Source organism: Ruditapes philippinarum, unplaced genomic scaffold (assembly GCF_026571515.1).
Source record: "Ruditapes philippinarum isolate M1 unplaced genomic scaffold, ASM2657151v2 ctg2037_1_1_1_1, whole genome shotgun sequence".
Taxonomy (NCBI): domain Eukaryota; kingdom Metazoa; phylum Mollusca; class Bivalvia; order Venerida; family Veneridae; genus Ruditapes; species Ruditapes philippinarum.
The window spans coordinates 113,476-139,305 of NW_026860868.1; the positions used below are offsets into that span (position 1 = coordinate 113,476).

A 25,830-nucleotide genomic window follows, 5' to 3' on the forward strand; every position below is an offset into this window, starting at 1 on the left:
TTATGTAAAAATACAATCACTATTTTGGCTTTAATGGAAAGAATTAAACCATACTTATGTATAAATAGAATGAAAAATAGTAGGAGTTTCATACATAAATTGCTACACCCCCGTTATAATTGAAATTGGCTATGATTAGAAACCTCAAAAACTAAGTTTCAATTATAATTATTATTAAAAAGCATTAAAAATACAAATATTCATGAATTCAGTATCTGTCGACGAGTCTTGTTTTATATATTTTATTATGCTGATGAAATATATTATGTTAATTCTTTAGATTTCGACATTCAGTCTTTTTCCAGAAAGATAAAACAACATATATCGGACTATAACATTACTTATTAAAGATGTATCTGTCAAATAAAAACAGCGTGACTATAGCAAGTATCTAAATTGAATATTCTGACCCTCGGGGGAAATTGATGGACAGGAATGGTCATTTAAATTTGAATTTAAACTTACTTCCTTCTTACATATTTGACACAAAACGTATAAGGCTTCTGAAGTTCACAATAAATGGATTGATAAAGGTAATTTAAGTTTTTTTATTTTAAACAATTATTTTTTTAACTTAAAAAAACACAACAGTTTTGATACCATTTAATGAAGTATTACGCAGCAATTTCATAAAATATGTAATTAACTAGTAGGTCATTCTAAGTTTTATTGTTGTATGATTTTCTATATGTTTTTATCAATTTAAATGTCCGCACGTACGTCTTTTTAGCAGATATCTAATGGGTGCTTTTGGAATCTTAAAAAATATTATTTCTATTATCAAAGGTCAATATATCAATGCGTGTAAAAATTTCACTATTTTAATTTGAATAATCCATCAATTAATTATTTCATTTATTTTCAATAGTTAAGGAACCGTCAATATAGTTGCAACATGCATCATAAGTGTAGACTATTGGTTATAAAGATTTTTGCTCTTTATAATTCGCACGTTTGTAAAGTCGCTTTTTAATGGATAATCGTGACGTTTATATTATAGGGTTAACGCACGTTTTTCCGTGTTATAACGTCTGCAGAGTCCCGAGGAACGGTTGGTGCCCGAGCCCGGTAGGGCGAGGGCTCCAACAGTTCCGAGGGACTCTGCAGACTTTATAACACGAAATAAACGTGCGCGCGTTGACGCTATTATAGCATAAAAATTTAAAACAGATTCATGATGTATATTATATATAAAACACAAACATTAAATCCTTGTGCTTGAACGGTATTTATCCAACTCTACATGTTTTACGTATGCGTTTTATTTTTTCCGGGGCCAACAACTTGAGAACCGAACGAAATTTCGAATTTTAATTGATTTAACAAAGTTTAACTTTGGAGATATATTAACTTAAGAAAAACATAACATTACTCTACCAAAGACAAAACAGGCGCCTCAGAAGTTCCTAGAATAGTTACAGATTGGCGGTAGGAAAAAGATCAGTGACATCAGATTCAATTTAATTTCAGAATCGGTGTTTTAAGCACGCAAGTTTAAAAAAAATCAGGCATAAAACATTATTCTCTCAAAGAAACATAATGAACATTTATCAATAAAAACGTCAATAAAACAACGTTTCCTTATATTCATTTTGTGCTTTCCATTTTTGTAATTTAATCGGGGGATTAAACTGAATGACAGATTCTATTTGTTTACATTGACAACTGTCCGTTTCTAAGAAAGGGCGACAACCAAGATAAGCGGCGATGTCTTTACGCCGTATTGCCGGCATAATTACTCGAATATGCGACTGAGGCCCTCGAATTAATAATTCCAATATAACAAGAGCGCATGACTCTGGCAAACAGGCCAAATCGTCATTTTTGTTTGTTTTCTGGGCCCTGCATGTATTGCGCATAGGTAAAACCGGGCTATAACAAGAGCGCGTGACTATGTTAACGCATGGTTTTGGCCCCGTTATAACATGGGCAAAAGAGGGAAAAATAGCCGATTTTATGCTATAATATATTCTAAAGTTTGTTGACAGGTTATATGGCCCTATATAAACGGCTATTTGTAAATATAACCCGAGCCGCTAGGTGAGGTTTATATTGCAAACAGCCGTTTATATACGGTCATTTAACCTGTCAGCAATTTTTATAACGAATTTATAGTACAGCAAGAAACATTTTTTAGAGAAAAAAGTAAGATTTCTTTATGAATCGACAACAGCCGTGTATATAAAACTATATAAACGTCACGATTATCCAATGAAAAGCGACGTTACAAACGTGCAGTATTATAAAGTTTTATTAACTTTAAGGAATATACATGTATATCCTAAATTGCTTCGATTGTATAAAGATGAACATAAATACATATACTATTCATACATTAACTTTGATAATTTTGACGAAGAGACATTCACATTTTTAATTTATTCCATTTCAGATGTTTGGAAATAAAAGGTTCATACTTTTTTTCTTTACATTTGCATGTGTTCTTAGCTCGTGTCAATCTGTAGATTGTGATATGGATGATTCTGAAGATACAGGCACGTGCTATTCACGTGATCAAAATTCCGAACAAGAACTGACCTTCATTAAAATGGAAGATATTCGACACCAGCAGTCGTGGTTTTCAGGTATTTATTATACAATAGTCGACGCTTTTGACATTTTAAAGGACAAATTAGTGCAATCCAAATTACCAGAACCAACTCAGCGCAAGAAGTCAGAGGAAAATAGATTTAAGACGGAAAACCTTGATGAAATGATGGTTGCAGCTAGAGAAATGGCAGAAGAATTCTTTGCGGGTGATGAACTTCATATGGCAACGTTAAATGATGCATTAAAGGAGATAAAACTTTCTGAAGAGGGAACAGACATCAAAAAAGGCAAAGGCGAGTATGAATATCCACCGGTTTACAGAATAGATCCCGGGAATGTTGGCGATGTCCAAACTGTAGAAATAGACGAGGGTGTGCAAACAAAACTAATCACGAAAGCAACACGTCCTCCTGTATTTGAAATACCAAACTTTCTTTCTGACAAGGACTGTGATTATATAATTGAAAAATCCAGAGAGAAGGGGTTAAATAAGAGTTCTATGTTTGGATCTAAAGACGAAACAGAAACTGGGAGACATTTCGGAACATTTCGAGAAAGTTTTTCATCTTATCTAAAGCAAGCAGATGTTGGGGAAGAATTTCTAAGCAGATTACATGACAGGGTGGCAAAGTTGCTCAGGTTGCCCAAGAGAATTGTTCAATGGAGTGAAAATCTAGCCATTGGAATGTACAAACCAGGGGGACACTATCATGCTCACCAAGACTCGAATGAAGCTAGTAGAGGTATTCCCTGCTGTTTCCAGAAAGAATGTTTTGATTCAAATGGAACGAAGACTACATTTACAGAGTGTTGTAGATTATGCAGATATGTGACTGTTTTGTATTACCTTAGCGACGTTGAAGAGGGTGGAGAGACGGCATTTCCATTCGCCGATCTCTCGTACGGAGATATGGTAAAGAAAGGGAACACCGATTGGCGGAATCTCACTTCAAACTGCCATTCTGCATCAGCTGTAATAAAGCCTGAAAAAGGAAAGGCGATTATATGGTATAATCACCCTTTAGACAGTAGGGGATATATATCATCCGTAGAAAAGCGCAGCTATCATGGGGGATGTGAGGTTATTAAAGGAACTAAATGGATAGCTACGAATTGGATTTCAACGCCGCCGTATTCTGAAAGATTTATTCCAAGCAAACATCGAGATATTATTTAAATCGTGCTACAATTTAATGAAGTGTTTATATATTAATTTATTATTATTCTATTTGTATTCTATTTGTAAACAAACAGACCATATAATATTACTATTATTACATGTTTAATTCATCCATTAGTTTCAACGATGAAAAACAATGCACATCATTGATGAAATGAAATTATTTGTGTTATACAATTTATAAAATAATGCACACTGATAAATGGTTTATTTTTATTTACATATTCATAGTTTACTACCCACTTACTATAGCAGTCCTTAATTGTGAATTACTCCAGTAGATATAAGTTTAAACATGGTTTTTTAAACCTTGAATATAAAGAAAACCTGTAGCATATTTAAATCATTGTGCTCCCTAAAACTAACAAGTATTTGAATCAAACGAGGAAACATTGATGCTGAAACGCACAATACTTGAGTTAAGAAGCAAACAATTGAACCACTAGGTCACCGCTTTTACAGTAGATATTACATGATACAAGATAGAAAACATTTTAAGTAACTTATAATCGTACATGTATCATCCGGTCTTAATCTAATTGTGTTACCGTATATGATAAAAATAGTGACAGTTGATTTTCAATATTAAAGTATAATTAAATTTGTGCAAGCACCAGAAGTTGTCTACTATTCACAGATTTTGATAAGAGTCTATTCTGCTAGACTCCATTCTGTGAAACTGTGGATAATGATCTCGGACATAATAATATGAATTCAAAGAATGTTAAAAATAGTTTGGTCTAATCTATAGTTGTTTATCAATGGGTATTCTTAAATTTATTTTGGATTTTCAAACATATTTTTCAATAATAATGCCACAATGCATGGCAAAAAAAAATCACATCACATGTGAACCATATGTGGATATGTGTTCCATATCCAACCGTAAAAACGCTTTATAACTGAGAATTTCTACTTTGCTTAGTACAAAATATGTTGGTTGTTTACAAGCATTGTAATAACAGATAAAAGGATGAACTGGTTCAAAAGTTAACTTTTGTGTACTAAATTGATTTTAATTTATAAATTTTAAAAAAAGGTTTTTCATATGCATGATAATAAATGATCGTTTTCGTAAATGCAACACAACCTCGCTACAACAGCAAGCATCCGTAAAGTCCCAACTTTTGCCTCACGGATGAAACCTTTGTTTTGTAGAGACATAACAAATTTGTAATATGAAACGTTTTAAGTGGTTTACATATGTTTATAGGCATTCATTACTTAAAAAACTGTAGATGTTGTCAGACAAACATAGTTGATCATAAAAACCCTCATGACTTTTATATTCATATAGGCTGAGGGGCGTTCGTGGCCGAGTGGTCAAGGTCGTTGACTTCAAACCACTTGCTCCTCACCTCTGTGGGTTCGAATCTCGACAGGAACTTTAGATTCTTTCATGTTAGGAAGCTATCCAGCTAGCTTACGGAACGTCGGTGGTTCCACTAAGGTACCCGGTCGTGCCTAAAATAATGCACGGAAGGGCACCTGAGGTCTTCCTTTCACCAGTAAAGCTGGAACGTCGCGATATAATCTATACTGTGTCGATGTGACGTAAAACCCAAAAAACAAACAAACAAATTCATAACTGTCTAAAGCAAACGCAAACATATTGTCTTACAACGTTTACTCTATTCATTCATATTTCGTTTTACATTGTATTGGTTTAATTATAAATAACATCAGGAAAATCCGATACTGAGCAGTACGAGCCACCGATACTGAGCAGTACGAGCCAGTCAAAAGGTTTGCTGGCCGTGTGAGAGGTATTATTTTCCTTTGTGAGGAAAAATAAGTGGCTGTTGGCCGGAGTTGAGAGTTGACCGTTGCTAACAGTTAAATTACATAATGAAAACTACCGAGGGAATTGAAACTGGCTTCTGTAAGGAGCTGGTTGTTAATGAGAGGTGACCGTGAGGGAAGGCTGCGACAAGAGTAGCGTTCTCTGTTAATATTCATGTTACTTATAATGTAAAAATAACACGTTCTGACTTTGTTTTACAGTAAGGTCACGTTGCAGAACTTATATCATTTAGATGATTTTAATGTTCAAAATGCCAAAACTGTTTTTTTTCTAGAGGGGCCAATATGAGTTTCTGGTGTTGACTACATGTAGAACATTTTTATACCAGAAAGCATTTAGCAAATTATAATATTAAATTTTAACGCTCGCGGTAGTCTAATAATTAACTGACTTGATTTGTATGAATCATGTAAACAAATAGTAATTTAATGCTGGAAGTTGTTGAAAAGTTTATTTCAAATATTTGTTGTAAAAGTCCACCTAAAATAAGTGAATTCAAAACTACAAAAGAAAACAATACATTATTTCTATATTTATTATTATAGTTGTAGAAATCGAAAGTACAAAAAACCAACCTGTTGACATTTAGTCGGATTTGTTTAAAATTGTACATCAGTTGGCATATCTAAATTACAAATTGTTGTCAGACATATTTGCATTCATAAGTGTATCGAGACAGACTTTACTTTTCTTTTGGATGTCAAATTTATACATCGGTTTAACATGTTTACATCTGAAATCAGGTGGTAGAACTACTTTCAATCCGTATTGTTTCCGAGGTTATTATAGATAATAGCCGAGGCAGTTCCGAATGGCATAATGGACGACAATTTGACAGCCAATGTAAATATTGAAAAGTTAGTTATTTCCTTCAATGTTGCAGGTTTTAATGAAAAATTTCTACAATAACTTTGGTTGAATAGAGGATATTTTATACAGTTTACACGTGTGAATGCATTTTACGAACGCGTGCTGGTAATGCGAGGCCACGACTTGTATCCCTTGTTTATATTATATATGTAGATTTAATAAAATAAGGACAGATTTCCCTGTGGACATCACATGACAATCTGATTAAATTCAGCTCAATATAACGCTCCGCTTGTAGATTTGACCGTGACCGTATACGAAATTATTTCCGGCGACTATTCACACTTGAAAGCAATGTGGTTTCTTATTTTAACCCTGGGAAAACCAATACTAAGTAGGAGATTTTCACGATTTCAAGAACAAACATGGCGTTTTCTAAATAGCCAACAGGTAAACTGGCAAAACAATCTCGCCTTTTAAAATTGACTATTTTTTCAAGTCATTTGTTAAAAATTACTTCAAACATTTTTTCCAACAGGAATCAACAATTTTTGTTTAACTTCCACGTATAACGGTATTTTGATACTTCTTTTAATGCCTATGTAAAAACCAGTTTATAATAGCTTTCTAGGGAAATCCGAATTATAAAGAAGACGAAACATATACGGTCGTCATCAGATATACAAATTGCATTACATGACAACAAACAACGTAATGGGAAAAACAATCTATTGATTATTGAATCAAATAATCTGTATTTTTTGCTTTACGAAGAAACTGTGGTTGAAAGTGAAAGTCCTCCACAGTGTGCATGCTGCTCCCCGGGTTTAGGTGTCTCGTGGAAATATAGAGCTAGATTCTGGAATCTGAAATGTTATATAACGACTGCTCATTGCTATATAGTCTTGGAGGCCATCGGTTGAAATTTATATTTACACGTATCTGATTCATTTACATTCATAATCTTTTTAAACTTGCTTAGTGCAGGTTAATTTGTTTAGAAATAACCAAATATGAAATTGTATTATTAAGATGTATGTAAAGAAACCGATTGAACATAATTCTATTAAGTTTATAAAAGGAGGAAATTTTCCAAAAAAAAATATCTAAAAATAGATACATAACATGCTGTTCTAATTCAAATTTCAAAGATAAAAATATACTAGAGTATGTGTTAAAGTGATACAGACGACATACCCATGACAAACGAGGGGACATCCAAAGTGCATCACATTGCCTTCTGCTAACAGTTTGTGACACTCGCTCTCGCATGCTTGTTCTGTTGGATCAGTGCCAAGTGTATCAAGCATAATTTGCACGTCACATTTTAGCATTTCAACATCAACTAAAGAAAATGGCATAGTTATTTAACAAGAAAGAAAATACAAAACAAAACACAAAAGCAAACAAACAAAATGAAAACACAAAGTAAGCAAATACCGACAATATAAAGATACAACTCTGAGTCCAAATATAGCTTATAACCAACATATATCTTAATCTAATTATATGTTATTTGTTAAATAGAAACGTGAGATTTTTACAATTTGTGTTTTATACTGTAGTGATGATGTACTATATACAAATCCAAAATAAAAAATCTGTTCTGTTTTGTTCTTATTTCTCGTAGCTAAAGTAAATTACATATATAATGCATTTCAAGAGCTTTTTGCACTCAAAGAATACAGTTTAAACGTATTTCATTCTAGATAACGAACAATCATTTTGAAATATAAAGGCTATTACACGGATTTTAATTTTCTTAAACTTTAACACTAAACCCCCAAATGATTCTACCCAGGCGACCAGTGCTGACCAAAGTCATCCGGCTCGTCCTTACCATCTGATTTTGGTCTTTAGTTTACTTTTTGTTATTCAGTAAGAATACCATATAATATGTTTCTAAAATGATAAATCTCTATGTCCAGATCAAAAGAATGGACAAATGAAGATATTGAGCGTCCTAATGTTTAATTAGGAATACTAATTTATACAAACAAGGTAACTTACACGGGTTTTGAATCTGGAAATTGCCGAAAAGTAGCCTTTTGGTATCTGAAACAATAACATATCTATCATGTCAATTCATGTCATTTACCTTGTTTCAGCTGCTCTAATCTAACATACTTTACTCTCGGAGGCTAATTTATTTATTATCATCAAGACTATTCAACTTCCATGAAAGGGGTAGGTGTCAAACCTTCATATTAAACTTTTGATCCAATTTTTGGTATGTATATTTAGTTATGATGCATTAAGAATAACGATACATTTGTAAATGTGTATTTCCGTGCAGTCAGACCATGTAAATCAACTAACTACACTAATCATATACCTACAGAATCAAGCGTGACGTTTTAGGTGATAAAATCATAAAATGTTATTATAATAAGTTAAATATCATCCAAATAATAATTCAAGAGTTCGTTTGGAATCATTATAATAATGAGCCGTGTCACGACAAAACAAACATAAAGCGTTTGCGACCAGCATGAATCCAGACCAGCCTGTGCATCCGCGCAGTCTGATCAGGATCCATGCTGTTCGCTTACAAACTCTATAACAAGTACAGAAACTGATAGCGAACAGCATGGATCCTGATCAGACTGCGCGGATGCGCAGGCTGGTCTGGATCTATGCTGGTCGCAAACCCATTATGTTGGTTTTGTCGTGACACGGCTAATATCTATGATTAATTTGTCTCACCTGAAGGAGCGGCAAGAGCAGCTGGGAGGAGCAGGCAAACGAGGAGGAGCTTCATATTGTTCTGTTGCCATGGTAATATAAAATAAAAGTTTTACAATGCACACGTATATAAGTATATAGATTGAACAGACATGGTGAAAGGTCAGAAAGTGTTTCTATCCAACAGTCAATTAAAAATGAAAAATATAATTATGCCGACCCAAACGAAAAGTTTCTTAATGATTCAGATTGTAAATGTATTTTCTGTTCCATTTAAGATCGATTTTAATCAAGTCAAAGTGTAAAGGTCAAATTCAGCTCTGTAGATTTTTTTTCAGGCGAACAATGTATCTACAATGTGTAGAATCACACACTAACCGTATGCTAGAAGGAACACACAAACGCGCCAACATATTCTAGATGGCAACGATCAACGAGAACCCAATTTCTTTGTTATTCTGTATACCGTATATAATTGACTTAAATAAAATTGTGAATTAAGCAGCAGTTACAAAATTGAAAACTGCTTACTGTCTTTTTAACCTACACTTATTTTATTTAAAGAGAATTTATGTCTTACCTGGTCGTCAAGTACAACTGAATAATCACGATGAGAAACTTGACTTTTATAGCAATTATTAGCCTAGCATTAGTGATAACCTTAAAAACCCTTGACATAAGATAGCTAACAAATTAGATCACCATTCACGACGTCAGATAATGATACCTTATTGACGCCATGCAGTGATCTAAATCTTAAACTTAATATGAAATTAGGAGATGAAAGAAAATGAAAAGTGAAAATTGCAGACTTGGTTTTATTAAGATTGTGTAAGAAGGAAAGCGTAGCATCTCTTAACCCCATCCTTCCCAGCACCGAGTAGTAATACTCAGTTTTCCACACTTAAAATTAATGATTTCGACGCGATAAAAACATGTTGTCACATTGAGGTGAAGTGAATGCGTCTGTTTCAGCTGCAAATTATATTACATTTACTGTACAAGAAAAGCATTGATGCAAAGCATCAAAGGGCGTCCAAGCAAGAAATGCAGCAGGTGAAGATGAACTAGTAAATATATGATGACAAGATATTCTTATAAACTTTTCAATGGTGAATTGGTTTTACCAGAATTGTATATCACTTATGAATGAACGGACGAAAGACTTTGTTCATTATTAACTTTGATTGGCATGCTAGAGATAGGAATATTACTTGTTATTTCTTTATGATCGTGGTTATTAATAGCACCGGATACACATGTATTTAATCATTTATAATCCATATGTGTAACGCATGATCAACACCACACAAGCTTGTGTAATTATCCCTTATAATATGAAGACCCCCTCTTAAGGTATCTGTTCACACTTAGTAAAAATATGACACTGGTTATAGAACAGAACAGAACAGAAAATTTTTTTGAATCTAACTTGAACATTTACTGTTCATCGTTACATACAACAAATTTTACATGCACATAGTAATAATGTAAATATCATATTATAATCATGCAAACAACTTTACATATTTCATCAGATCATTACAAAGAATTTAATTCATTTGTTCTTAATTTAAAAGCATTTCTGCAAAACAGAGCCAATTTGTTTAAGACCTTTACATTTGTAGAATTCAACAATTGTGTGAGTTTGAGCATACTCGGGTGTCTATGATAATACCTAGGAATATACTGATTTCTAAGTAAAGCATACATTGGACATATTAAAATAAAATGGTATTCGTCTTCAATATCATTACATTGGCACAGTGTACATTTTCTATCGTTTCTATCTATATTTCTATGTCTACCAGTTTCAATATGTAGGTCATGTGAAGATAAACGTATTTTAGCTAAAACATTTCTTAAACTACGACATTTCATTTTATTTATATATTCGGACATTTCAAAATGTGGCTTTAATTCTTTAAATAAAAACAAAGATGACTTTGAACAAATATCTTGTCTCCAATTATTTATATACATGTTAATAATTCTAGTACGAAAAAAAAGGAACAAACATATTAATATTTACCGAAGAAGGATACATCCATACTTCATGAAAACCAGTGTTTTGTAGTAAATCTCGGACTTGACATGCCCAGTTACAATTTTCAGCTTCATATCTTAAAGCGTTCATTGTGCTTGATAAAAAACAGTTATATTCCTTTTCAACATACAACTTTAGGAAATATTTAACAATTCTAACTTGTCTAACTACATATAATGGATATCTACCCAATTCACCATATAATGCAGAATTAGCAGTAGACATTGTAACATTGAGTATCCATTTCATGAATTTTCTATGTATTCGTTCAATATTTTCTGCTTTTTCAAACCCCCATACTTCACAAGAATAATTCAATATAGATGCAACATATGAATCGAATAAATTTAACATAATATTTACAAGAACTTCAATGCATTTTGTAATACTAAATAATGAGCCCATAGCTTTAAGAGCTTTATCAGCTAATGTTTTTGTTGCTGTCTTAAAAGATCCACCACTAGATAACACAATACCTAAGTAATTAAAACTTGAAACAATTCCAATACATCCCCGTCGTAATAAATATGTTCATTTACATTGGTCATTCCACCTTTTTTAAATACAAGAACCTTCGTTTTATTAACATTTACTTTTAATTGCCATTTATTACAATAGTCTTTTAAATTATGTAATGAAGTTTGAAGCCCATGCGCCGTCTCTGAGAAAATGACTGCATCGTCGGCAAAAAGTAGTAGGTATATAAAAAGTTGATCTAATGTCAAACAAGAACTATCATCTTTTTGTAAAAACAACTCAATATCATTTACGAATAATGAGAAAAGTATCGGAGAAATTATCTCCCCTTGCAATAATCCAACATCACATTTGAAAAAATCTGACAAGGAATCCATTTGACGTACACATAATTTAACATCTTCATACAGAGACCTTATTACACAAAATAAGCGTCCATTTACACCATATTTTATCAATTTTACCCATAAGGCATTTCTGTAAATAGAATCAAAGCATTTCATAAGATCAACAAAACAGCAATATAATTTGTTTTAATTGTCGTTCTATAAAAGCATGAAGGAGAAATATAGCGTCTACTGTGCTATAGTTACATTTAAAACCAAATTGTGCATCAGTGAGTATATCATTAATATCAGCCCACTTTTTTAAACGCTCATTAATAACAACAGTAAATAATTTTGCAAAACAGCTGATTAGTGTTATACCTCTATAATTAGTAGGTTCACTAGAATCGCCTTTTTTAAAAACAGGTATAACAACTCCCTGTGACCATGATTTGGGAAAACAACCCGTATCTAAAATATGATTGAACAATATTTCTAAAGGTTTGTCTAAAATATCTATACCTTCTTTAATATACTCGTACATAATGTGGTCAAAAGAGCTAGCTTTATTTGTTCCTAGTTTTTTGATAGCTTTTCTTTTTTCATCAGTCGTAAAAGGTACATCAAGCTCCTCAAAAGTAGAGTTAAAATTTGCATTTTCATCAAAAATATGTAAAAAATCTTCAATTTCGTCATCTTCCGCAACAGAAAATTCAGATGCTAAATTCTTAAAATGATTATAGAAATCATCTAAATCAATTTTTTTCATCAGACACGGTTGATTTACTTTGACGAAACATCCTCCAAAAATCTTTTGGCTTTTTGTTTCTCAATTCATTCATTTTTTGCAGCTTGTTTTCTGTCAAAGTTCCGTTTTACTTTTCTACAATGATATTTATAATCCTTCTTTTTTAAATATGATAATTCTCTATTTTCTACAGATTTGTTAGCATTAAATTCTATTACAGCATTTTTATATACAGTATACTTTTGTTTACAGCTTTCATCGAACCATTTATTCGTTTTATTATCGCTGAAACATGCGTTAACAGTTGCCTTAATTACAACAAGTTTCAAAATACGCATTACCTCTTTCAGATAAATATGCTGTAAAAATATTAACAATTTCATCTGGATCCTGGTTATTTTGCTTGGATTCATTTAAGTTTTGACAAAGCATTTCTATGTCTCGCGAAATATCGTTTACAAATTCCGTCCTATATTCGGAATATATTACCATGTTGATCATGTTGAGCATAATTGTTTATTATACAATAATTGTAATATCTATTTTAATAAAAAAATTACAGATTTTATGAATATTGTTTTCTTTTCTTTCTTGTGTTTTATGTGCTATTCTAATACTGAGTTTTTACGTTTACTACTATTTTAAAAATTCAATTGTCATATTGACCGACGATTATAAGTCAAAACTTAACTGGAAAAAGTCAGTAAATTATGGTTAATCTTTCAATATATATATCTTTTATTAAGTAGTAAGCCATTTATGGCCCATGTACATGCAGCAATATAACATTCAATGTTGAAAACAATATGTAATTATATAGGTGTTAACAATATTGTACTGGATATACATGTAGGTAATCATATATCAATGACAGATTTATTTTTACATTTCATTTCTATACTAACATACATTTAGGGAGAGACAAAGCATCTATTTATAGAAAACAAAATGAAATTCACCCTCTAGTACATTGCAAAATTTACACTTTCTTTGTTCAATTGGTGTGCTTATAGGTTTTCTCCATCTACCTGTTTCAATTTCTAACCTATGGGATGACATTCTCTATCTAGACATTGCCTTTCTATATTTTTCTACATTTAAAACATTTAAGTAATTCTGAAAATTAAAACTAGAAATTGTTCTGTAAAATAATGCTCTTGATGATTCCTGTAAACTTGCATTCCAGTCCTGTTGGTATATATCGTACAATCGTGTCTTTAAAATATTCAAAAATATATTGACATCACCAACTCCTTGGTTTAACCAAACATCATAAAATCCTAATCTAGATAATAACCTTTTTACATTGTATACCCAACCTATATGAATTAGGATGGGATTCAAGATCACTTTTTAAAACATTGTACATTTTCTTTTGCATATTTAACATCATCACTTTGACATAACTTTAACCAGTACCGTATTATATGTAAATATCTATGAGTAATATAAGAGACTCTTCCGGTTTCACCATAAACAAATGCATTTTTGACAACTTATTTTAAACACCTAATAATCTTTTGCAAAAACTAAGATGCGCTCTTTCTATATGAGTAGCTTTGTGAAATCCCCATACTTCAGAACAATAATTCATTACAGGCGTGACTAATTTATCATACAAATTTAACATATGTTTAGGTGTGATTGGTGTAAACTTATACAAATATTTATCAAGTTGAAAAGTTGCTTTCAAAGCTTGGCCTGCTAACATTTTGTCCATTTCATTAGAACACCTCCTGTCGTAAATATAACACCCAGATATTTAAACTTGCTAACAATTTCTATATTTTTCATCATTATAAGTGAATACTAAATTTTCAGGAAGACGTCCAGCTTTTCTAAAAATCATAATTTTTGTTTTCTTAGTATTGACAGTAAGCTTCCATTTAGTACAATATTCTTGTAACACATTTAATGAATTCTGTAAGCCATCTGCAGAATGAGAAAATAATACAATGTCATCCGCATACAATAGTAAACATAGTTTCATTGTACCAATATCAATGCCTTCTATACCTTTATTTATAAATATATCTTCTATATCGTTTAAAAACATGCTAAATAGGAAAGGTGATAGACATTCACCTTGACGGACCCCTAAATGACACTCAAAAACTTCACTTAAAGAGTTAAAAAACTTTAACTTGTGATTTTTACACACTCATACATTGACTTAATCACATTTAAAATGTTCCCTCTTATTCCTAATTTAATAAGTTTGTACCACAAAATATCTCTTACCACAAAATCAAAGGCCTTTTGAAAATCAACAAATGCACAAAAAAGTTTTTCTTTATTGTTTAACGTATAAGATATAAGGCTGCTTAAAACAAAAATATTATCTACTGTACTCATATTTTTTCGAAAACCGGCCTGCGCCTCTATATAAACATTATAATTTTCGGCCCATGCATTCAACCTGTTATTCAAAATTCTAGTGAACAGTTTACCTAACACACTTAATAGGGTAATACCTCTATAATTACTTGGCTCCCTTAAGCCACCACTTTTAAAAATTGGCATAATAAAACCGTCGCTCCATGCACTTGGAAAATAACCCATATTTAAACATTTATTAAATAATTGGAATAAATACGGTAGTAATATGTCTATACCATGCTTAAAAAATTCATTGAGTAATAGATCGGGTCCTCCACTAGCACTGTTCTTAAGCTGTTTAACTGCTTTTACAATTTCTAAGTTACTTATCTCTGCGTCTAATTCAGAAAACATTACTTGAAGTTCCCCATTTAAATATCTATCGTTAAAAAATAACATATCTTCATCTGCCTGGTAAAAAGTATTTTCCGGGTTATTAATGGTTTTAAAATATCTGGCGAAATGTTCAGTTGAAGGTGACATTGAATTAACGGTATTACCAGATAACCCTTTCAACATTTTCCAATACTGCTTTGCATTTTCAACCCTGGCTTTAATCAATTTATTTGTATTAAATTGTCTATATCTGTATATCTATAACGCTTTTCCCTTAACATGTGTTTATACTGCGACCTTGCTCTGCACATATTTACTTTATTACTATCACTTTTACAATTTCGATACACATTTAAGCATTTATAGAAAAAGTCTCGTTTTGACGCACATTCATCGTCAAACCATTTTTGCTTCATATCTATAACAGGAGTATTTACTGGGTTTTTCGGTACATGCTTAAATAGTGGGGAGCAAACTCTGTCAATTATAGTTAAAAAACAAGATATGTTTTCGTCAACATCATTGCTATTTACCACAGCGTTTAATTCAGATGTAAGATTATTTATTTGTTGTAACACTAAATCCTCAGACAGATTTCGTTTATAATCATGTAACTTATCTGTATTCCATTTATACGTATATTCTATATTGCTACAAACATTTTCATCTAACAAATCTATATCTTGCAATTTTGCAGTAAGGCTAAATGTTACTACACAATGGTCTGATAATATATTAGGATCTAGCACTTCAAAGGAATTACACAATTTAAAAATATTTCCACTTGCTAATACATAATCAACTAGACTATTTCCGAGCGGACCAATAAATGTGTATTTCCCTATATTTGCATCTTTTCCTATACGACCGTTTAGTATTCTGAGGCCAGATTGCTTACAAAAGTCTAAAAGCAATGTTCCATTCTGGTTTGTCCCAAAATCTTGAGACATTCTTGGTAAAACATGATCTGGTACATAATTATCAGGTAGAAAGGAGCTAATATGTATATCTAATTCATCATCATTGACATAATCATGCAACTGACCAACTCGGCTATTTAAATCCCCTAGAACTATAAAAGAACAATTATCATTTGTGATACTACTAATTTTTACCATTTCATTTAAAACTCTATCATATATATTTGACAAAATGAAAGCTTCTCTTGAGCTTCCTTTCGGTACTACATAACAAAGACACAAAAATATATCATTATGTAAATCAAATACTGAACCGTCAATTTTCAGCCATAAAATATCATCGCTATCTGTGCTGTATAAAGACACAAAATCAATCAAGTCAAGTTTTACGTATACAGCCACGCCGCCAGAGTTTCTTTTACTATAGCTATTTTTCTCCGACCGATGTAGACTAAATAACTCAAAACCGTCAACCTTCATGTTAGTACATTCACTCGACCAAGTTTCCGTCAAGAAAATCACACTGTAACCATCGAATAAAGTCCGCAATTCGGGTGTTTCTAGTTTATTTACATTTTTGGAAACGAGACACTGTACATTTAAAAGTGCACATTTAATAGGATGTCTCTCCCTATTGTCCTATTGTCCGGTGATTTTCTCGTGATTTTCGATTAATACGGAATTAGGTGAAAAATCATGACCGTCCGTGCCACTACCGTTCACTAGGTTGTCACGCTCCACGTGCCGTCTGTCGTCTACTGTTAAAGCAGACGATACAATGCTAAAATGGGGTATATTTGGCGAGCTAGAGGCAGTTCCCGCTGTTACTTGGCTATACGTAGGAAGGGACTGAATTCGTGGTGGTATGCGATATGTTTGATTTCGACTATCATTAGGATGCGCCGGCGATTGTGAAAATTGAGGGTTGCTAACTGAGTTATCGGCTTCCGTTGAAACAGAGTAGACACTTTGGTTATGCTTACTATGCGAACTATTTTGACCCATAAACATTTTACACCTGTCTTGGTTCAAGATTTCATGCCAGTCGGGGAACTCGTCTGCTATAACTCGTCCCTTTACAATGAGTTTCGCTGGATACGCGAGTTTTACCTCTGAACCATGCGAATCTCTTTCATTGCGATAACGGCCCCAAAGTCGTTTTCTTGCGCTAGCAATTTCCTTCGGATAGTCCCTATCAATACTATATCGTGTATGCTTCAGTTTTCTAGCTTGCTGAAGGATGAACTCTGTGTCGCCAAAATCTCGAAAAGCGACAATGATTGGACGTCTGGGAGTTTGCGTAAGACCACTGGCGCGACGAAGAGAGCCTAAACGGTGCACACGCTGGACAAAATAATCCCCTAGGTCAAAATCTAGATGGTCGCTGCAAAACTGCAAAAGTAGTTCGTATGTATTCTCGGCCCTTACATCAGCTAAGCCGTAAAATATAAGATTATTGCGCCTCGAGCGCGCTTCAGTGTCTATACTGTGGTAGGCTAACTGTTTCATGTGACCATCTCTCACGCTAATAACATGCTCCAGGGTATCTACTTTTCGTATAGTGTTATCAATTTTTTCAGCCATTGACATAAAAGTTTTATCATTTGCATCTAATTTTTCCAATTTTCTGAACATCATGACTAATTTCTCATCAGTATTTAATGAAATAAAAAAAGATTCACTATTTGAAGTCATATATGAGCTACCTGTACTGTCCAATGCATGTTTCTGTCCCCCTCCTATGTTTATTGGTGTCTGCTCACACCCCACCCACTGCAGCGGGAAATATCTGTTAGACGTTGGCACGGCAAAAGTCACATTTTGTCTATTTGGGGTACTTGTATTTTGCAACTCGTGCAAACTCATAGTGTTATCTTTCTACTGTATCCTTGAAAACAATTTTAAACACTCAAAAGCAGATCAAATATCCAAAAAATATCACATTTAGTTTTCTGCAGATAAATACACGTCCGTCATACTGTTTCACACCTATATTTATTATACAATAATTGTAATATCTATTTTAATAAAAAAATTACAGATTTTATGAATATTGTTTTCTTTTCTTTTTTGTGTTTTATGTGCTATTCTAATACTGAGTTTTTACGTTTACTACTATTTTAAAAATTCAATTGTCATATTGACCGACGATTATAAGTCAAAACTTAACTGGAAAAAGTCAGTAAATTATGGTTAATCTTTCAATATATAATATTGTTTATTCTGAAACCATATACATGTACATTTGTATTTTTAAATTATCAATAAATTGAATAATTCATAAAATCTAATTTGTAACCTTTGAATAATTCCTCGGTACCTTTGAATAACAAATTAAATAAAATCTTTCAAAGTTGATAGTGTCATATTAATACCATAAAAATGTACCTTTTTTCTCAATCAATTATTGTAGATATTTATTGTTTTTATCTCAGAAAGATAAAACATGATATTGTTGGGTTTTTTTCGAATTGTATGTTTATGTTGATAATAATCAATAAATTTGAGAATTGATCTGTATTTATTAATTATTGTAACCAAACTAAGTGACAAACAATCATTTTGAAAAAAAGCTTATCTGTAAAATATTTGTTCTGTTCTGTAACGATATCAAACATCTACTCCAAAACCGGGAGAGACCGGACAATAAACGTGTGGTACTATTCATTACCGATAGGAGCACATCCCTCTATAAATAGATTTTCGGAATATTTAGGTCATCAACTCATCATTCTATTTACACTTTTCGGATACATGTACAACAATAACATACCATAATAACCCACTGTGTACTACAAAATGATGAATAAAAATACCCCGAAGAGTGCGATTTATTGACGGAAAAGGTTATTTCATTTGAAAATATTTGCATTGCGAAATTCTCCAGTTTGCTATTCATTGTACATATCGCGACATTTCGCAAAATCTGATTTCATTCCATAAGAGGCGCCGCGCTTCGGCGCGGCCACCAACAATTCCACATATTTAGTGTCTGCATTCAGTCATAGGTGTGAATCTCCTAACTTGTTCACAGATTATAGTAAACTCGTTCACAGACTTATATTTATATTACGAGTAAAGAAGCATCTTCACGAACAGGAAAATTGTTAATTATTTCAACGGGATCTGTGTTCATTTTTCAATGAAAACTATGAATGTTATCAAGTTGGGATTGTGGTAAACAGAGTTATGTCATCTGTCAACAATAGCAATGCGCAGATAGTAAAGTCAAATAACCTTTACCAATAACAAATCATCTAAATTTGAAATATCATTTACAAATTAAATGAACAATAGTGGAGAGAATGATTCCTCTTGTAAAACACCTATACAAGCATTTCGGAAATCGACAATTAAAGGAGCCGTATCTATTATTCAAAAAATAACATTTTGATCAATAGCTTTTCACCATTTTTACAATTTTACAGCTTATACGAGATTCTGTTAAGTTCACCCACTATATCTCGTTTATAACTGTATCAAAAACCCGTTGCGTTCATAACCAATAAATGTGCAGTAATGTTTAGAATTTTTAGGAAACGCATTCTGAATATAAAATTGCAATATAAATAAGCAATCAACATTACTAAGTCTATCTCTCGACCCAAACTTTGATCCATTAAAATCTGGATACAAAGTGATCCCTCGGAAGCATTTATCACAACAAAGGTACATGAAAATTGCAGACTCGGTTCGATTTAGTCTGTATATGAGGGATAATGACTAAATTTAACATCCCTCACGACCCCTAGTACCGGCTTGAGCAGTACTCAATTTTCAACACTCAAATCTTATTTTATTGATATCATTAACTAATGTGATCTCTTAAAAATTTCGAAAATATCGTTGAAACAACATTAAGGAGAGTATTACCTCAGTAGTTTGAAAGTACATGACGTTCTCCCTTCTTAAATATAGGATTGATAACACCTTAACCCTATTACTCAGGAAATTCACTATTGGCGTATATCATTGCAAAGTTTTACAAGATAAAGTACAAAAAAGTGATGCCATAGTCACGTGTATTTTTTATCAACTTCACGATTTTTATGCCTATTTAGACATGATATTGTCTTCCGTATTTCCTCTTTACTAAATTTATAGTCAAAACTTTCAATTTGTATCGCATCTGTTCTTATTAAGGCAAACCTTTCAGGTTTAAATATTTTCATGTCGTGTAAAGGACATATTATGAAATGATCAAACTCACATCATTTTTAGCATTATTAGACTTGTATTTTATTTTAAACATACTATGAACCAGCGATGAAATATTTTGTTAGAGAACGTTTTATCCTAATTTACATATTAAGTTGCATGGCCTTTTACAATTTACTCTGGATAGGTCACCAAACTTAGAATAAATTGCTTCTTTTTTAGTCATAGAATTTTCACTAACTCACAAATATTTCTGGTGTTTGGCATGGACCAGAGTTTGGGATAACCGGGATAAAGGTCATGGAGGTACAAGCAATTGTACATCACTTTCATATTTTTGTGTTTCATTCGTTTTCAGCCAACCTTTGCTATATTTCATATTGATTCTCCAATTGCAATCAGAGTAATATTTCATTTAGGCATGGGCATAGATACCGTGTTGACATATTGCTGATTTTATGACTGACAAATTTCTACAACTAAAATGACATTTGAGCCATATAAACCGATTTAGGGCCAAGTTTTATAAAGGCACTTTGAGCAAGAGTCTGGCACCACTTTCTGTTTAGACAAACTATTATTTTATTTTGAATGTTTCCTTGTAAAGATAAATGGCTTGATTGCTAAACACTTTTGTTTTGCCCATGGCTTGTTGAAAAAAAGACCAATAATTAAAGAGAGAGGGCTATCATGCTCATCTGCGCAGTTTGGCCATGCTCTATATTGCTGGTAACTCAATTTCTGTATTGTTATATTAAATACATAAATTGTATTCCTTCAAATGAAAAAAGCCTAATTTGATCTCTTGAATTTATTATTTATTATTTTAGAATTTATATCATTGATTTGTATCGTTTGATTTATGCAGCCTTGGTAGTTGAAAGTGAAAGTCCGCCACAGTGTGCGTGTTGCTGTCCGGGTTTAGGTGTCTCGTGAAAATAGTGGGCAAGGTTCTGGAATCTGAAATTATACATGTATATTTAGAATTTTCTATTGTTACACACTGAACAAGAGAAAGAAAATTGTTTGGAATATATGTACACTTTATCTTCGCGACATCAAAGTTAATCACGTTACTTTGATTTTTTTATATTTAAATCAATTAGCTGATAGTGCAAATATCGGCACATTGAAAGTAACAACAACTTAAATTTGTGTTGAAATAAAGAAAACCCCAATTAGTTTTTACCGTATAAAACTTACTTTATTTTTTAGCACAAACAAAGATGTAAAACATTATATGGAAGACTTACGCATGGCACACTAGTGGACATCCGAAGTTCATAACATTGCCTTCTGCTAATAGATTATGACATTCACCTTCGCATGCTACTTCTGTTGGATCGTCACCAACGGCGTCAAGCATGATTTGTACATCACATTTCAAGGATTCAAGATCAACTGAAGTAAAAGTTACTTTTTATGTTAACAAAGTTAAAGATATACTTTTTTGTTGGGTTTTATGTCGCACCAACGCAACAGAGGTGATATAGCGACTTTCCAACTTTATTGGAGGAGGAAGAACCTATAACAAATACACCGATGCTTTAAAGTTACAATCACCATGGGGAAACTGTTTGAGTATTTGTATATAATTATATTTATGCATATTTTGCTATTGCCCTTCTGTTAAAGAAAGACATCTATGAAAAAAATCAGATTATTAAATCGGTCTGTCTTGCAGTCGAAATATTGAGACTAGATCGTCAACAGACAGAAAGAAAATCCATATTGGTCTACAAGTATAGTTACACAAAAACCTTTATGAAATTATGAAATGAAGGGTTTGCAATTTTTTAAATGCGAATAAGACCTTCATGTCATCTTTAAATAGATAAACATCTGGTACTTTTATTTAAATATTAAACGGAAGAAAAAATACATATGGAATAAAAAGTTTTCCATATCTAAATAATTCATTTGACCGAATATAAAAAGGAAATGTGTAACTGGACGATATTTTAAAACACAACAACAATGCTCTTAGCATTGTGTTTCAAGAGGATATTTCAAAGAAGTGGTTCATAGTTCTACATGCCAAATATCTAAACTCTAGTCTTTGAAGTTTTACAAATGAAATCTTTAAAGATTTCCTATCTAATACTATATAAAGTCGACTTACCACCCCCACCCCCCCCCCCTTCCAAGCAAATTTTGACACAGTGATATTAAAAAAGATGCTACAATCCAAATGTATAAGATCTATGCTTTGAAAATATATTAAAGATTGCTGATTTTTTTCGTTATATTTAAGAGTCTATAATCCAGTAATGGACAGGAACCTTTCGAACAACTTAAATACAGTATTCTAATTTTGGCCAATGAAAGGGGGTTTCATATATATGTCTAAATGTAGAATAGACCCTCAGGCCGAGGCCATCTTAGACTCCAGAGCCATGATAGACTTTGTCGATGTATACTATTTATTGCTATACACCAACTATCTAATCACTAGGCTTTGCAATTATGAAAAAATACATAGTGGTTTGAGAGAGGATTATTTTTTAAAGCTTTTCCTTCATATCAAATTTTGTACAAATATATGAAAAAAATCGGTTTTCGAAATGTTGTTTTATGTATGACTATCTATTTTCTTACCTGAAGGAGCGGCAAAGACAGCTGGGAGCAGCAGACAGACGAGGAGGAGCTTCATATTGTACTGTTGTCATGGTAACATAAACAAATATATATTATTATTATGAACGACTCGACTAAACAATCAGAACAGGAGAAAAGAGTTATCCGGTGTAAACCAATAATTTTAAAATCTTTTTTTTTCAGCCAGTATGTATATTATACATTAATTATATCGAAATTGATATTAATTAACATTTCACAACAATTTTAGATTCCGTAACGAGAAAAGAGAAGACCCTTGCAAAATCAAATATATTATTTACAATAGTGTAGCTTTTTTGTAACTAAGCTACAACGATTTTAAGAGTGATATACAATCGATATAACTCATTGTGAAACTTATTTTTTTATATTTCTTTCTTTATTTTTTTCTTTCTTTGTTTCTTTGTTTCTGTCTTGATTTTTTTCTTTCTTTCTTTCTTTCTTTCTTTTTCTTTCTTTCTTTCTTTCTTTCTTTCTTTCTTTCTTTCTTTTATTATTCTTTCTTTCTTTCTTTCTTTCTTTATTTTTTTCTTTCTTTGTTTCTGTCTTGATTTGTTTCTTTCTTTTATTCTTTCTTTCATTCATTTTTCTTTCTTTCTCTAATTTTTTCTTTCTTTCTATTTCAAATTTCTAATTCAAGTTTTTTTTTCTAAAAGTACAGAGTTTATATAAAAATAAATATTTCGTGAGAGGCGGTAGCCAAAAGTCAAATATGGCAACTTTCAAACCATGACATAAAATAAATCCCGCATTTATAGAAAAAACTTAAATTTCCTGTTTATTATATACTTTTCTCCTCTTTGACTTTACAATTCTAAAAAATCCCCTTTATGTCTGCATTAGAAAAAAAAGTAGTTCGGCAAGACACTATTGAAAGTACTGAAAATATGTTTCACTGCAGTGAAATATAATGTTTTACAGAGAAAATACGAAATCTGTAAATACGCATTTTATTTCATCAATAATATTGAAAATGTCAGTTAAAAGTATATAATAAATTTCTGTCAACTTTTGCATATTTTTTATTTAGATGCCCTATTTGTTCTATGTAAGAAGTTCAAATTTTGGCATTTGGACCTCAGAGGAGTTCCTTTAATGAAACTGTTGCAAATAATATATCATGTTCATCAATGTTTTTTGTTTGTTTGTTTGTTTTGTTGTTGTTTATTTTGTTATAAATTAGTACGTTCAAGATATTAATTTTACTTTGAAATGTAATATTTTGTAAGTTTTTTTTTAAGTCTTACCTGGTTGTGTCACGAAAGTCGTAATGGGAACAGGAGGTTTTCATCAGACTTTTTGTAAAGGCGACAACCTTATTAAATTGACCTTTATTTGTCGTATGATAAGCGCCTATAGTTAGTTATACGTAATTCAAATCACGTGGCATAACTCCTTGTCCTGTACAATGAACTTTATTATGCCTGAAAACAGTTCGTTAACATTGAAATGATATATCCTTTACTATAAACTTTATCCGCTTCTTTCCGGAGCCACTTCGCGCCTTTCAGATGGTTATAAATCATGTATATTGTGGGAAGTTGTTGCTCAGTTCCCGTACAGCTTTATCCTTATAAGAGCAACGGTTAAAGCTACACTGAGAGCCAAATCAAGAGTAAAATAGTTGTCCCTTGTTGATCTTTACTCTCTCATATTTTATGTTTTGGTAAGGATTTACGTTGCACAGTAGATGTCATGTATGTCTGAAAGTATCTATCTACCTTTTACAATTTACTTTGCACAAGGTTCCCAAATCTAGACCAATTTGGGTTTTTCTTAATTGTCCTAAAAACTTTACTTACTCACTAATATCTTAAATATCTGTGGTGGGCTAGAGTTTGGGATAAACAGCAATTAAGCTATAGTAATGTTTAAAATATGAATAATAAGAATAAAAAACATGAACCTACGCGGTCTCGATCTTACAACACGTAGGCTATTTAGAAATTATAAAACCGTAGTTAACCCGAATGTGCTATAACTCTCAGTATAAACATGTCATGGTCACAAATTAAATTAAATAGCTTACTGCCTACATCTTACGAAAGTTACTGAAAATCTATCGAAGATAAATATATAGTGTGTATTAAAATAGTATGCAATTATGCAGTATGACAGATTGATAAAATCAAACAATACATCTATGTAATGTTATTTTTAAAGAAGAATTAGAAGAAAAGAAGAAAAGTTTATTTCCATCTTATACACATATTTCAAGTTACAATATAATAAAATTAACAATGTCTCAATGATAAGGAGCTAATATGTAAAGTATGTCAGCAAATTCAACATAGAAAATAACAAAGTGAGACAACTGTATAGATACACTTTACAAATAATTTTAACAATTATTATCATTAATATACTTTAACAAAAAACCTGCATTTATTTTAATCATCACTCCCAACAAACGTACAAAGTAAATTTGACCTATTTCTTAAAATAGCTGACAATTATAAATAATTTAATTATTGTACTTGGTAATATTACTATTGATTTACTGTACTAATTGATGCACGTGCTTGGAGAAAACACACATTTGGTCATTAAAATTTTAACATTACTCCTAAGGTCAGACTTACCAGGCTAATACAAGTTCAGTATTATTTCTTATAGCAATGTATTAATCAGTCCGGTACGAGAACGACCAGGAAGGTAAATATATTTTGAAAAGTTTCTTATAATTATTATTATTTCTAAAACTAATGCTATCAGACTAACTGTTAATATTACAGTCAATACAGTCTAGAATTAATAGTATATAAGTATGACCAAAAAAAGCAACATGCTT

At 31.9% G+C, this 25,830-nt stretch overlaps 2 protein-coding genes and 1 long non-coding RNA gene across 3 annotated transcripts; 1 reads left to right on the forward strand and 2 right to left on the reverse strand.

Annotated features, from left to right (window-relative positions):
• The first annotated feature begins 495 nt into the window (after positions 1-495).
• On the forward strand, positions 496-3,832 carry LOC132713648 (uncharacterized). Its single transcript, XM_060696297.1, has 2 exons — positions 496-533; positions 2,393-3,832. Exon 2 carries the CDS (start codon positions 2,393-2,395, stop codon positions 3,725-3,727), a length of 1,335 nt encoding a protein of 444 aa, XP_060552280.1. The 5' UTR covers positions 496-533; the 3' UTR covers positions 3,728-3,832.
• Positions 3,833-7,056: 3,224 nt separating this feature from the next.
• Positions 7,057-9,146, reverse strand: LOC132713649 (uncharacterized). Its single transcript, XM_060696298.1, has 4 exons — positions 9,051-9,146; positions 8,355-8,399; positions 7,542-7,689; positions 7,057-7,210 (listed from the first exon to the last, which is right to left on the reverse strand). The coding sequence occupies exons 1-4, from the start codon at positions 9,103-9,105 to the stop codon at positions 7,111-7,113; spliced, it is 348 nt and encodes a 115-aa protein (XP_060552281.1). The 5' UTR covers positions 9,106-9,146; the 3' UTR covers positions 7,057-7,110.
• A 12,070-nt stretch (positions 9,147-21,216) lies between these two features.
• On the reverse strand, positions 21,217-21,923 carry LOC132713650 (uncharacterized). Its single transcript, XR_009623474.1, has 2 exons — positions 21,674-21,923; positions 21,217-21,380 (listed from the first exon to the last, which is right to left on the reverse strand). It is a non-coding gene; the product is annotated as an uncharacterized LOC132713650 (long non-coding RNA).
• Between the last annotated feature and the right edge of the window lie 3,907 nt (positions 21,924-25,830).